This window comes from Anas platyrhynchos, chromosome 1 (assembly GCF_047663525.1).
Source record: "Anas platyrhynchos isolate ZD024472 breed Pekin duck chromosome 1, IASCAAS_PekinDuck_T2T, whole genome shotgun sequence".
NCBI classification, from domain to species: Eukaryota; Metazoa; Chordata; class Aves; order Anseriformes; family Anatidae; genus Anas; species Anas platyrhynchos.
The window spans coordinates 192,812,887-192,828,735 of NC_092587.1; the positions used below are offsets into that span (position 1 = coordinate 192,812,887).

The window sequence follows — 15,849 nt, forward strand, 5'->3', positions numbered from 1 at the left end:
GCAAGATGGTAGAGATGTATCTTTTGTTTACTTAAATTTGAAATATATATATATAAGTATATGTATATATATATGTATATATATATATATATATATATATTTTTTTTTTTTTTTTTCCCCTGTCTTGAATCTTCCACTTGGAGTAACTCAAACTTTTATAGTGGAGTTGGTCAGATTGGAATTGGGAAACTTACCTGGGTAACATTGAAGATTCTGCCTTGAAAGATCGAGTCAAGAGACCAGTGTAATATTAAACCTTCACTCCAGTTTAATACTGAGCATGCTACAGCAGTGTATTGTCTTTCCTTGATATGTTCACAATGCAAGACAATATTAAAAATACAGCCATTTCTCCAATGCCCACGGCCAGATTGTCCTTGTTGGAGTTAAAACCAGGTCCTAGGTACAGGGATATATATGAACTGTCTGTTTGATGGAAACCACAACCCACATTCACACGACACTATGTGCCAGTGCTTTTTATTAGACTCTTAAACCACCTCTGTAGCTACATTGCTGTAGGATGCTACATTTAGGAACACAGGGGATGGGTTTAGGCACCAAGCTGTTGGTGGTCCATGCAGTTTAACTGGCAGCACTCTCCCTGACAATGTCCAAGCCCAGCTCAGGGCCTACCACAGTCCTGGGACTCTTCCCAAATGCAGTGTGAACAAAGCACCCTGCTCTAGATGGAAAGAAAGCTTAGCTGTGTTGCTGCAAGAAGCAGCAAGGCACTTGCTTTTGGAGCCAGGGAATTGGCTCTGGTCCATTTTATTTAGTGTTGGAGCTATAAGCAAACTGATCTACACAGAGTCAGCCCAGCGTCTATACACCAAGTGTACCAGTGGCATCAGACGCTTCAAGAATTAGGATGCAGAGATTTCGGATGTCCTCAGGTTAGGTTTGGAAGCACATGTTTCATTTATTTGTGGAAGCACAAATCTTCGGTTATTTGGATAAAGGAGAATTCATGGCAAGTGAAGAAAGTTGCATCTGCAGGCACATGACCAGTTGGCCAGGATATGCTGCAGGGTGCACTGGTGATAGTCAAGTTCTTATTGCTATCATCTGTTTGTAGCTAAATTCAGTAACCTAAGTTTGAGATTTAGTGGGAAAATGTAAAAACACACAAACACATACCCCAAAACAACTACCAAATATTAACCAAACCAAACCAAACCAACAAAACACCACCACCAAACAATAATAATAGTAAAACAAACAAACAAACAAACAAAAAGTGTGCCAAGGGAAGAAGTGAAGTCAGTAGACCTCTCCTGGGTCTGCTACAAGGGCAGACCATCTACCATCTATCATCTACCTCCAAATGTCTACACAGTACTTACACCTGATCTTGTCTCTAAGTTCTTTTTCATGTCATTAGAAACAAATAGGCAGTGTTAGGGACTGATTCCTCTGACCTATTTTAGATATATACCTTAGGGGCAGATTAATTGTGCCTTAAAAGTGCTTATTTCTCTGTAGTATTTCTAAAGGAAGCAGGGCAATTATCTCCCACACAATTTCTATACACCTACAGGAAACATGAAACTTATAATTCTTTGGTTTACATTGGTACTGTACATTTATTTTTTAACATCTCCTTCCAACTTTCTCAATAAATCCATACATGGGACACCAAGAGGCAGCTTTCAGCTGGTGCCCCGTCCCCGCACAGTGGCCAGGCAGCAGAAGGCAGGGGTACAGAGCCCAGAGGGGAGCAGGTGACACGTGGTGGCCCAGGGGGCAGCTTTGGGACTTCCTCAGCGCATGGCAAACACGGTGGCCATGGGCCTGGTGGGGCTATGCCTCTGCTACGGCTGCGGATTTACTGCATGTGAAACCTCCAGCTGCTCAGCTGCCAAAGGAAACAAGAGCAGCCGTGGCAGTAATGTTCTTTATGGGAAATGGATAAGGACAAAAGGGCCATCCGATATCCCGCATGCTGATGTGCAAGGACTGTCTTATTAAGGAAAAAAGAGATCTGAGGAGCAGGAAGAGATGTGAAACACGGTACTCCTGCTTCTTAAAATATGTTAATAACTCCATCATCCTTAACCCTTCAGCTTTTCTCTTCCACAGAAAAAAAAAAATAAAAGTGTAACTTTTAGACTCATTAAGTTTAATATACCTTGAGTTTAATAGTTCCTGGAGGATCTTAAAGTGCTCTATTAATTATGGGCCAGATGTTGCATGCGGTGCCAAGCTAAATTGACAGCACTGTGCAGAGCTTTAAGTGCTGTGCCCCAAAGTTATGTGTTTGTAGTAAGCTCTCAGGGGAAGGGTAACGTGGCTGGCAGCTGCGAACCATGGAAGGAGAATTTTGACCCATGGAGGCAGGGAAATCTTTATAGTTTTAAGAATTATTTTATTTTTAAAGTCTCTCCTATATGACTTCTGGAAAGGATTTACGCGTTGGTATTCAGGAACTGAACTATGCATTTCCACTGGATTCACCTTGATCTGCTGCAGTCTGCTCTGTACATTTATTGCTCTTTCAGAGGAAAGGTGCTCTTCAAATACTGTGTTTGTACTTGGTTTATAAATCATACCTGAGATTTTAAAATCTTTCAGAAAAATATGAACACCCAATTTCCATTAAAATAAATGGGAATTTTTAGTCCCATCAGGAGTCAGTACACACTGCTGAAACTAAAGCCTTGCACTATTATAACACTGTCCAAAAGTTATTCCTTTCAGTATGTTAAATAGTTTATTTAATCTTCTCTGAAGGAAAGGAAAGGAAAGGAAAGGAAAGGAAAGGAAAGGAAAGGAAAGGAAAGGAAAGGAAAGGAAAGGAAAGGAAAGGAAAGGAAAGGAAAGGAAAGGAAAGGAAAGGAAAGGAAAGGAAAGGAAAGGAAAGGAAAGGAAAGGAAAGGAAAGGAAAGGAAAGGAAAGGAAAGGAAAGGAAAGGAAAGGAAAGGAAAGGAAAGGAAGAGTTCTTGACATGAAGAATAAGGAACTTGAAATGTCCTTTGTTGGAGCAGCCTGTTTGTATAAATTCTACAAGCCAAAACTCACTTACAAGCAGAGATGAAATAAAGCATCTTAGTATTTACTGTTCTTGTTGGAATAACTGAGCCCAGATAGGGCCTGAGACAATATACCTGTGAGCCCCTCTGAAGAGAGCTGGTACTGGTGTTTCCTTGTGCTGATCTCGTGCTGGACTGAAAGTATGGGGGGGTTCTTCTGTATGGGGTCTCTGGTGCCTCATGACTGGAAGAAACAGAACAACTTCATGCTGGTTGCAGTGTTATTTTTGTAATGGATGAATGGAAATGAGCCACTCTCAGAATGGAAGGAATAGGCCTACACTGAAAATAAAACAAGCTGCTTTTAACTGCAGTCAGAAATCCACAAGATGTTCACCCACGTGGACACCATCTACATGTATATGTCTCTGTAGCCACAGTTTTGATGTGCAGTGCCAGGTGCAGTTTCCCTGTTGGAAGTGGTCCCTGTGTCCATTTCAGTGCTACCTCCTCTTCTTTGCTGTCATGCACTGAAGGCCAGAAAGAGGGTGAGACATCTACCAGGTCCCTTGAAAGAGGGGGAGGTGGGTGGGAATTGAGAGCAAACAGGGCAGCTTCCTTTTGCAGGAAAGATCTTTTCTCCAGTTACCTCTTTTTTGAATGTCCCCTGTCTAATACCACTTGGGGATAGCTTGGCAGACAGCACTGCTAAAATACTGTTTTTATTTCCAGTACTATCCATGACAAGCCTTGTGAGTCAGGGCCCCAAGGTGCCCTGTTCATGGCAAATGAATACTCTGGAGACAGCTGTATAGAGTAGCATTTAACCTCGACAAGGTTGGAGAAGTCTTTTATATTCCTCTTCCATGTCCTAATTCACTCAGATAATATCTGTGAGGAGACAGCACAAGCACTGTGACTCTTTGTGTCTATAGAGTGACTAGAAGCCTGAGGTAATCACGTAGTTCTCTGAGGGATATTAACCTGTGGGAACATTTAGAGTGACATGCACATGTCTAAGAGGATAAGTAAGGTCAGGACAATGGCCCAGTGCCAAACCCGTGCCCAAAGTTTGGCTCCCGCCCAAGCACAGAACTGCCTTGGGTTAACAGACTGTCTGGGCATCAGTCCTAGGTCCAAGGCTTGATTCCAAATCTGCAGCCAGAAGCTTTTGCATAGCATCCTCCTGTTTTTCTCACTCTAGACCTAGGTCTTCAGAAACACAAAAAGTGCAGTTTTCAGAGGCAGGGCTTTCCAAGAAGGGAAACACAGAGCTGCAGTTGAAAACTTTGGGGTTTGGATTGCAAAGGTTCAATAAATGATTCATTGCTTTAAGTATTGCCTTGTTAGATCATTGAACTTTGACAGAACTTTAGTATTTAGTACCTGGAGGAAATTCTCTGGATTGTCTCCTCCAGCTTTTTGTACTAATGGAGGCATAAAATACTGGAAATCAGCTGCACTTGGATAGAAAACTTATAAAGGAGAACTTCCTTGATGGGAAATACAACTTCTGTGAAGTAAAGAGATAAAGAGTAATTAATACATTGGGGAGAAAAAAAAAAATAAAAGAAAGAAAAGAAAGAACAGTTCACATGTTTCTGTCACTTAACACCAAACATTCAGCCAAAGAAAAAAAGGTACGGATTAAGCTGAAGACAGTCTAAGTTAGTTAAAGCTTATCATTCACATATTGCCTAGAAAATGTCATGCATTACTATCCTGATTAGTCCATATTTGGGCTGTCTGGCATTCAGCGACAAGTCGTTAGCAAGATAGAAAAGCTGTGATTGCAGTACAGTCTGCTCTTCTGGAAAAAGCTTGCAAAACAACGAATAGCACACAAAAAGTGAGCAAGATGTTCCTACTTCTCTGGGCTCACCAGAGAGCAAAGGGACATGATATGAAGCTGAGATAACCTGAGCCAATTTCAAAATCTATTAAAAAATATAAGACTAAAAAAATACTTTGCGGCTCTTCTTTATAAGACTGATGGCAGGATTTTATTGAGAAGATGCTGCATTATTTCATCTGATCCATGGTCAGAGTTCAGGCAGAGGAGACCAAAAGATCCAGGTACAGCAGGATGTGAGGATGATCTCTACTGTTAATTTGGCATGTAAAGACTCATTTGCTGCACCTTTACTGGGGAGAAACGTGTCCTATTTTCACCGTACAAATTGCACATACCACGGGTGCAGGTGTTACACTACGCGTGGTGGGGCAGATCCCTGCTCTCTGCTGCAGTGTGTGCTATTTATCAGCAGTTTTCCATGCTGTGGGACTGGCTACTGTCTGAAGGTTTGCCTAATGTTTTCTTCTGCCCTGGTTCCTCACCTGCTCTCAGCTATTTAATTCGCGGAAATTGGCCACAGAGTTTGCATTTGGGTGTTTGTCATCTGACATGGGCATCGGCTGTCTGAGAAAATGTGTTTTACAGGAGTGTTCCCTCAGCGCTCGGTGTCTGTCCAGGCCGTGAGCTGACGGCACTGCGTGGTTATTTCTACCCGTGACAGCATGGCAGGACGTGCAGGCGGAGCTGTGAAGTCACGCGCCATGCTAATGATAACCTGCCCCTGTTTCAAGGCAGCATGGAAAGCAGTGGTGAAAGCTGGGTGGCACTTTGAAGCCTGACATTGGCTGTCCTCAGACAGACTGGCATTTAATCCCCTCAGAGCCATGCTGGAGTTCACTGTGCTCTGCGTGGCGCTTTGTGAGGGTGTCCCGCTGAGGGGCCGAGCAGGCCTGCAGGCCTCAAGCTGTGCCCTCAGCACACACGGCCGGGCTGGCCCGGCCCGCTCCATTTTCTGTCACAGAGAGGCTGGGACAGGCCCTCTGCTTCCTTCTTACTGCCCAGCAGCAATATTGATGCATTAATTAACGTGCTGGGCATCCTCATTTGTGCCTGTCAGCACAGAACAGACCCTGGGCTGGTGTCTTTGAGACCCTTCATGTAGCACGGTGGCTCTGGGGGCTGCGGGAGGGAAAGCGGCTTTTGGGGTGTTGTTATTCCACCCAAAAATGTTTCTTCAGCACGGGGAGAAAATTCCTGCAGCTAATAAGCCATCTTAGAGTGACTCAGCTGTGAACCAACATAAATATGTGAAAAAGTATTTTAGGCCGTGTCTCCACAAATCTTTAAGTCTAATGGGCTTGACTGTGACGTTTGATCCAGTAATCATACTGAGTCTTATTAAGGCCAGAAACATAAGGCATAGTAAGTGCAGATTGAGACCACTTGATATTTGACTAGATATTTTCCTGAGAACTTTCTGACCCGTGTGTGTGACAGAAGCTTTCTTTTTTAAATAACTTTATGAATGTTTGCTGGCATGGCAAACCACAAGAACAAGATACAATAGCCTCTTGGTATAAATCTCAGTTAATGAGATCAGGACTAGAAACCTCATTGTTCAGCTTGCATTCTGTCTGAACGCAATCTGCTTCTCAAATTATAAATCAGGGGCAAGACACTGTACCATTGTGTAACCCTACACCCTGGCTCTGGAATGTTTCCTAGTCACAAGAGGATTGTCATCGTTTCATTTACGAGAGAACTATCAAACAGGCTTGGGCCATATTTGGTCTACAAAACCCCCTCAAATGAAGGCAGATCCCCCCTCCCGGCCAGCAGGGTATTTTTGTAGCAACCGCACAGAAGCATGCGTTATCATACACCACATCCTGAAATCTAAAAAGAGTAGGGAAAAAAGTTATTATCTCTACCACTCTTGCTAGCAGTGCTAACTACTAAGGATAAAGAATTTATTTATGTATGCCCTATATATGTCCATCCCTCCAGAAAAGGATCCACATATGTATAATAAGATCATTCCACTGGAAGGTTCAGTTGTGCTTGCGAAGGCATATCATGTGTGCAAAGTCTCTGCCATCCCGCAAGACCTTACAGCATGATCTGCTTCAGAAAGCAGATCCTTTCCGTAGAGCTCAGACCACCAGAGAGAGGGACTCAGTCACAAGCTTTGGATGGTGCAGCAATTCTGAGAGGTCTGAAGAACATAACCATTTGCACATTTTCATCCAGCTTTCTAACAAACCAAGAAAAAAGAGGGAAGACTTACTAATGTTAATAAATCCCAAGATCACCCTTCAGCTCCACTGGATGCAGGTTGTTATACACTTAACCTAAACCTTTCTGGTCGGCCAAGTCCCCTTTCATTTCTGGAAGGAAATGGAAAGCGTTTCACCCAGAGCACAACCTGGGGTCTGCCTCCCTGGCTCTGCTGTTAAGAGCAATATCCTGAAAGCTCTGTGCAAGTACTCATCCTTGCCTCCATATACCTGCCTGCTGAAACCTTGCCGTGCTGTCTCAACATCTCTGGTCTCCAAAGGGATACTGTGTGCATGGGCTGACCAGGAAACACCGAGATCCATGGTGCAATGTGAATAACCAAGAGAAAATAACTCCAGCAAACCGACCATAGGATCTCTTAAGGCCATGTTCTCCAGTGTAAGCCCTTTGCCTACACCTAAGAACAGAGTTTAGACATCTTGAGCAGATAGCACAAATAACTTTTGCTTTTAATTAGAGGGCCAAACTGAGAAATCAGAAGGAGAAATAATTTCCATTGGCGAGACATGAATAAAGTATTTAAATAGACCTGAAACTAACCATTTCATATAGCTTCCAGCTAATCTGATTAAGCTACTTTTAGTCTCAACACCTTACCCTGAAGTGAGATAACAGACTTTTAAATATGAACAGAAATATGTTAACATTTCTGATCTTTTTCTTTGACCAAAACTGTTTGCTGAATATGAAGTATTTCAGGATCATCTCCTTTAGAAATAAGTATTTTAATTTATTTGACTTTGTTTAATGACACAGTTCTTCAATGGCAATCAAATAACAGACAATGGTCCATTTTATTGGCATTTTTACCTGACTGTACACGGGCACAATGTTAAAGAGATTCAGCATCTTTTAGTGCCTCATCCCAGCACCAGTAGGAAAACTTAAATATGAACAGATGTTGCTGAAAGCTGAAAAAAGGGCACAGGGTCTTTCCTTCTCCTTCTCCTTCTCCTTCTTTCTCCTTCTCCTTCTCCTTCTCCTTCTCCTTCTCCTTCTCCTTCTCCTTCTCCTTCTCCTTCTCCTTCTCCTTCTCCTTCTCCTTCTCCTTCTCCTTCTCCTTCTCCTTCTCCTTCTCCTTCTCCTTCTCCTTCTCCTTCTCCTTCTCCTTCTCCTTCTCCTTCTCCTTCTCCTTCTCCTTCTCTTCTCCTTCTCCTTCTCCTTCTCCTTCTCCTTCTCCTTCTCCTTCTCCTTCTCCTCTTCCAATTTTCTTTATTCTTTCTCTCCTTGTCACTCTGAAAGATCATGGACTATTGGATACAAATTAAATACAAATGCTGAACAACTCCTTTCTTCTCAAACACAAAAGTAATATATACAATAATACATTATATGTAGATTTGTGTCACCCACAGTCACTTCTGTCACCTGGATTAGTGCCACCATTGTTGCTGGCTTGGGATTTATATTCAATATTGAAGGAATCTTGTGGCTACAATTTCAGATACAATTCCAAAAACATTGTGCAGTCATCTCTAGTTATATAGGATCAAATTCACCCTGGGTGAATTCTCTCTTATAAAAGCAGTGGTGTTAGAGAGCAGGACTCATTATGAGCCATCTATTATGAATATTATGATAAGGATGATTAAAGAATGTGGAACCTCCTCTCTATATGTGATTGAGCAGATTTTAGTGTTTCATTGTGCTTGATGACAAGTGAGTCTGATCATTCCCACACACCAACAGCCACATGTTTTTGGTGTTGCTCCCCATATTCAGTCTGTCCATCGTTTGCTGATTTGTTTTCTAATGTGCGTTGTCATTCTGGTTTTGTTCGCAGAACTTGACAGCATCAGTCCCATTCTCATCCACAGCAGGAGCTTTACCATGGCTCCTGCCATACAACTCAAAGACCTGTGTACTAAATACTGTACATTTCTATACACATTTACTAAGACCAGTAAATGCAGCTCTCAAGAGGGCCTTTTAGTCTCAAACGTTTCGAGGTACCCTCAATCCTAACAGTGTGCAGTATATAAAAAGGCAGTGCCATTTTACACAAATGCTCGCTGCTCCTCAAACATCATTAGAGTAGAGATTTATGCGTGCTCCTTTTGACAGTAAACATAGCATTTAAAACGTTTGAAGCATGAAGTACAGCTGGCCAGTCCCTTCACAATGCTGCAGGTCCATTACCCTCTGAATCTGGAAGCTGCAGAAAATAATTTTTCCCTATGAAAGCAAATTAGCCAGAACAGTGGCTGGAAGAGGAAGGTCTCTGGCTCCTCCCAGCCCCCTCTTGCCTCCTCTCACCACTGCAGTTATTGCCACCACCAAGACCTCTCCAGCAAGCAAGGCCCCTGCTGCCCCTGGATGGCCGAAAATGCCAGAAGGGGATGGAGAATCAGAGTCTTGTCCAAAAACCCTGGGCTGCTGTGGCAGCAACCCAGCCAGGCCCCATCTCCTTGCCTGTCCCCACCAGCACACATGTCCCTGCAGCTTCACCCACCCCTCACATCCACAGCTGCTGCCTCCATGGCACCACCAGCAGCCACAGCCCCTGAGAAGGGCACCTTGCCTGAGGTGCTTTCATGCCCTGCAGACCCCTGGTGGGCATCAAGTTTGTGTTAGCCTCAGCTTCTTTCTCCTAACCCCAGCCTTCACCTGGTGGGAGGCTGCTTGTCAACGACACCTTCATCCAGCTCCACTCTGCTGCTGTTTGGGACCTGTTTGGAATATTCTCCCTGGCTGCTGCCTTGTTGTCAGGCTGAAGGCAATCACAGTTGGGTTTGCCTAGGTAGTAGTAGTAGTAGCATTAGTAGTATAGTATTTAGTAGTAGTAGTAAAATATTGTGAATAGTATTAGTGAAATATTATTATATTAGTAAGCAGTTGTGTTAGTGCAATGTTACACCACAGGTAAATATCCCTTACAAATCCACGATTCATGGATGGGCCAATTCAACCAGTGTTGAGCCCAAAGGAACAAATTAGAATAAGAAGAAGAGTAAAACAGCAAATTTCTTTCCAAAAAGAAAAACACGTTTGTTTTCTGTGAAAAGTAGAAGCTTAATTTCAGCAATGCAGAATTAATTTTTGAGCTCCAGCTCCTCTGTATGACTTCATGTGATGTGTTGGACTTCAGATTTTTGCTTAAAGCATACTTCACCAAATGGTGAAGGACAGGTACTGAGGATACAAGGTTATTTTTGAAGGAGAGCATTTAGGCTTGTATTGGAAACCATAATTTTTAACCTGTTTTCCATATGTTTTCATACTAAAATTTAATTTTAGAAAGAATATGGACTTTTTTTTTTTTTTTTTAAGCAACAAAAATGGCAGGCAGACTGAAGAGTTTTAGGAGGAAGTCTAAGGTACCCAAATTTTAATGTTTGTCTAAACCAATCTTGTTGATTTTAGTGCAGTTAACTTGAAAAATTAAGTTATCTGCTTTATTATTATTTATCATCATCATCATTATTTATTTCTATGTGATGAATAGAAAGATCTGTAGATATCAATCTGAAGAATCCATCAAGTAATGGGAAAAAAAGGGCTCGTTGGCTCTTCTGAAGTGCTCAGAATCCAGCAGCTGCCCCTGGTCTCGCTGCCCTAACGCACATTCCTTACTTCTGAGAATCACACTGTTGAGACACCTAAACAAAAACTATACTTTAATATTGTCAAAGGAGTCAAAGCAATCTAAGAAACAAGGTTATCTTCTTTGAGTTGAAGCCTGTAACCCTAAATCAAGTATCCTACTTGAAAATATTTTCCTAGAAACTTAAATGCAGGCACCTGGCTTTGAAAAATCTCACTGTGTAATTACGAGAGGAAGCTGACTCTCTGGCTTTGCTTTTGCCACCTAAACCGATTAATGGGAGAAGAAACCTGGTTAAGCTGGCATTCTGGCTTGCTGACTAGCAAGAGTTGTTTTTGATCCATGGCCTCTGGTATTTGGATTATTTGCTTTCCGTCTCTTAATCTCTGTGGGGAAACTTCCCCTCACTATTTAAATATTAAATCCTCACCATACTGGAATGTTGCAGCATACTGCATACAAACAGAGATGTGAGGGCTGAGTTTTTTCAGTGCAAACCAATCCTGAAGTCAAACTCAGAAGGTCTTTGTTCATTTGCTCTGAAGATACATGGATGTCTTCTGCTGGGTATTTAACATGTATTTGAACACCAAAGACCCTATAAGGGCTAACACACATTGCAATCCTTTAGGCTTGTGGACTGCAGCTATAGCTTCCCCCTACTGGCAGCGGGGACAGGGCAGATGGCAACAGCAATCAGAAGGGGACTCCGAGTTTCTGCAGTTTTGGTGTTTAAGTACAATTTATTTTAACAGGCTCCAGACTGAAGTCAGCCCTTTCAAGTCTATCAGATTTTTTTCCCCAAAGACGTTGCAGTGCCTAGCTAGAGGAGAAAGCTAGCATCCTTTCATTCTTCAAAACATTGTTTTGAGAAAAACAATCTTTCCCTAAACTTCCTTTGTAAAATTTCTGCTGCTGTTTGCTACAAACTGTTCTTAATTGTGGCTGATATCACCCACCAGCAGGTAGCCCTAATTTCCTGATAAACTTTCCATTTCTGTGTTGGGCACTTGTTTTCCTTTTGTCTCCGTTTGACAGGTTGGTTCTCTCCTAAGCAACGGCAGCACTAATTAAAGGTACTGGTGTGATGGTCTTTTTAGGATTGTGAATAACAGTTTTAAAAATACTTTTGCCAAATATTTTTTGATTGCTTCTTCTGGGAAGATGTGTTCTATCCAGAGAAGTGCTTATGTCCTTCTGAGTGTGTGTTTCTGTGGTTGCACTAGTAGAGCACTCGGCCCACTCCTGAAATACTCTTCTAAGCTCCCAAACACTCTAACAAAGGCTGGCAATAACACTGTGTAGCATTTAGGCAGCACTGATGGAAATACGAGTGCTTAAGTCCCAAAGCCAACCCCACAATTTTTACTGTGTAGATAATAAAAGGAAAATCAGACATGTAATAGGGAATTATAAATCCAGAGATTTAGTAAATTGCTTTTATTGTTTCTTGAAGATGGTTACCAGCTTAGATTTGTTGACCGGTTCTGTGCATTGTGTATGGCTTCTACAGCTTTTTGCAATATTTATCTACTTTGCACTGAAACAGCAGAGGAAGAGAAAATGAGAGGAGGTTAAAAAGTTACTACTCCTTAAAAATTATCAAATCTCACAGATTTAGGTGTCATGCTAGTTAACTAACAAAAGGCCTTTGCTCTAGAACTGGTGTGGCAATGCAGACAGGTTTATCACCAAGACAAATCTGTTGACATGTTAATAGTCATGCAACAGGTGAACTTAAAATTGAAGGACCAATGTATAATCCGTCAGTCCAAGACTGTCAAAACCAAATTGCCCTCCAAAATAACCACTTACAATGACAACTGCAAGTGCACCAAGCTCTGCAGAAAGACATTTAGTCATGTTCTTGGAATATATATACCCTTATGCAGAATATGTTATTATTTGGCTCCATCTGTCTATCTTAAAGACAGGAATGGAGTCCTCCTCTCCAGGCCTGTTGTCCCCACTTTAGTTGCTTGTAACTCTCCTTATGTGGAGATTGTGTAATGTGGATGACCAAGGTAAAGCTCATGAGGAAAAACAAAAACCACATTTTGCTGTTGAGCTAGCTGAGTGCTTATGGTGTTGTGTTTCTAGAATAATTATTTTAGCCCAAAACTGCCATTGATGTATAAAGGTTTCCCCAATGTGCTTCAGTGAAAGTGCATCTACATACCCTTTGTTGTATTTGTCCTTCCCCAGGAATTTTTCTAATTTCCTGCCAGTTTCAGCCTGGGTTCCTTCACAGGAGGAGCTGAGGAAGAACTGCTCTTTAAGTGCAAACGTTGAAAAACATTGAGGAAAGCTGGAGAACAGGAACCTCCAACAAATTCAGGAAGAAGCAGTAGAAGTATGAAGGAGAAGCAGAAGACGTATGATACTGGGAGCATAGTCAGCTTCAGTACCATCAGATGTAGCTACTGAATAAGATAGTAATTACTGCAGACAGTCTGCAATAATTTGCAATATAGCCACTGATAATAAAGGAAAAAGATGAAACTCCATGCATTATTTACTGATAATCAAATCACTTTTACAATGTATCATTTACAAATGTAATAGAGTCTATTAGCAAATCCTAAAAAACACAGAAATGGTTTACACATAATCTAAGTAGTGATTTTTTTTTTCTTCACTTTAATTACAGGTACAGGAAATTTATGCTACCAATATAAATGCTAAAAATGTGAGGTATTTTCATTGCTTTAATATACAGTGTTTTACAATAAAGTGCATAATAAAATAGACTTAATTATCCTAAAAATGCTTAACAGCCAATTGACATTCATTACTCGAGTTACTGCTTTCATCTTTATTTTATGGCTAATTTTATAGTGTCAAATAATACACACATAAAAAGTACATAATGCTGCAATATACTGGAGCACCTTTTTAAGGAGAATATCAGTATTTCCTGTGGAATTGCAACTGATTGCTAGCTGATGCATTCTGGTACTGCTGGGTGGTTACTGTAGTATTCACCAAAGGGGAGGATATACACTGCTGAACACTCTATAATAAAATGGAGAATAATGAGATGTATATGTGCAAAACCAGAAATGCAATTATGTATAGCATTTAAGAAACATCATTTGATGATATTGATGTGACCTCTTTTCCGTCATATGTGAACAACTGTGCAACTTCATCTGGATTTAGAGGGCACGATGTCATTCATACGAATTACTGAGTGAATATACATGCTTTATTTGATTGCTCTGAAATAAGAAGAGCTGAAGCATGTGGTCCTCTCTGTGAAGTAAAAATTAAGACTTTTCATCTCATCCCATAGCATAAGAATTTAACCTCAGTTTTCTGCTCTTTTTCTGCAGCTGGAAACTTGCACAACAGTTGTTCACTCATCATTGAGAAAAATTCCAAGCTAGTGCCTGAGATCTGGATCTGTATCTACACATACACACTCCTGTTTAAATGATCAAGTATATAACCATATGGAAAAAAAAGCTCTTAAATGCCCATTAGTGAACTTACAGAGACTAGTGTTTTTATTTTATTCATGCAATAAAAATGCTGTAGATGAAGGATTAATGGAAGAAATGTTTGTTCATTCATGATCAGCTGACCAAAAGGACTGACTACTGGATGACAGAAACTTGCATTGGTGGGGAGAGCAGCTATTTTTTTTTTTTTTAAGAAGAATGAGCTATGAAGAAATCCCCAGAGAAACCCACAGGCTCAAAAATACTATAGTACAAGACAGTTAGATGCAATAAAGGTAATTATATTGCTACACTAATTGCTGAAAAATAGCATTTTTAAAGTTGTTGTCCATTAGGAATTAAATTCTTAAGATAGGAGACAGAGGAAACAGCACTGAGGTTCCAGGTCACACATACTGAGGCCCACATGAACAGAGATAACATTGTGCTTTACACAATTCCACTTCAAATCTAGGCAACCACGTTGAATTTAGGGGCCTCAAAAATGTTCTTTTTTTTTTTTTTCCTTCTAGTTTCAAACTCAGTAGGTGGCAAATGACTTCTGAGTAAAAAGTATTTTCTATAACATTTTTGTTAGAGAGCTTATAAACGCTAGTTTATCCAGTCAAGTGTATGAAGTATGTGGAGGTAAGTACAAGTACAAAAAGTACATGAAGTATACAGTCATCTGGCTATATTTTTTTCCTAAGTTAATACACATTAATACACACTAGCTTCAAAATATACAAATATACTTTTCCTAACAAATATATATTAAAGGAAGAGATTGATATTACAGAAACATAAATACTAACTTCTGAATTACAAACTGATCATTCAAAATGTAAATTTTTCACATTGTGCACTTATTTCCCTATTCAGTTCTTTATATGGGAGGTGTCATGATTATTTTGTTTCAAACTGACAAGATCTAGAATACATAAACCAAAACATAAACACTTTCTGAAGAAAGGTAATATTTATCACTTACATCTGCAGGTCCAAGTAAGAATTCATTATATTAACAATTATTTTATGCACTACCACACATCATTCTCCCTCTCCTCTCAAAATTATTATGAAATAAATTAATTATGAGTTATATATAGTTCAAATGGATCCTGCTACATTATTATTCCTGAGAAGTTCTTGAAACTTCTTGGACTTTGCAAGTGTCTTCAGATTTCAAAAGGGAAATTGAAGCCAGAGGATAAGGCAGTTGGGTATAAACTCTCACAGCCCGATTACAGTAATGCAAAGTTCATTAATGTATTACTTTTTACATAAATAGAAAGCTGAAAGTCTGGCAAGTCAGTTAAACAGATCGAGGTAAATACTTTCAATTATATTTTTGCTATAAAATAAGCCACTTTGTAGGAAAGTAGGTCAATTTGTAGGAAATAAAGTTGAATAGCAATAAAGCTGAACTTATTTAAATTATATACCTACTAAAGGAGTGATTATCTGTAAGACACCTGAGGCAGATGGGTTTCTGGTAATGGCTTCTTGAACATCTAAAAACAGAATCAAAGTGTATGACAAATGTTATTTAATCCAAATACTAGGATAGAAATATGATTCACAATCAAATATTCAGCACAAAACTTTGTGAAGAGTGTGGAAATGTAGTTTAATAGAACTGTTCTTTTTTCCTTTACTGATATCTGTTGAAGTATATGACATATCTGTATTTTAAAAAAATTCAGCTAGGTATCTGGAAAAAAAAATCTACTGTGTCTATAAAGAAATCTAAATCTTTAGAAAAGTGTGTCAGGTGCTCAAAGCTGGCAACAAAAC

General features: G+C 40.3%; 1 protein-coding gene across 5 annotated transcripts in view; it reads right to left on the reverse strand.

The window, feature by feature from the left end:
• Positions 1-13,404: 13,404 nt before the first annotated feature.
• The window catches only part of CEP126 (centrosomal protein 126), a 35,712-nt gene continuing 33,267 nt past the window's right edge, over positions 13,405-15,849 (reverse strand). For 2 of the 5 annotated variants that reach the window (XR_003500368.3, XM_027467915.3), the window contains one exon: positions 13,405-13,624. Coding sequence is in view for 3 of the 5 variants with exons in the window: in XM_027467915.3 (XP_027323716.2) it covers positions 13,548-13,624 (77 nt within the window). In the remaining 2 variants the exon portion in view is untranslated. Of the gene's footprint in view, positions 13,625-15,497; positions 15,567-15,849 lie in introns of those variants that run through there. The other 3 variants (XM_027467901.3, XM_027467905.3, XR_003500365.3) reach the window with 3 other exon arrangements.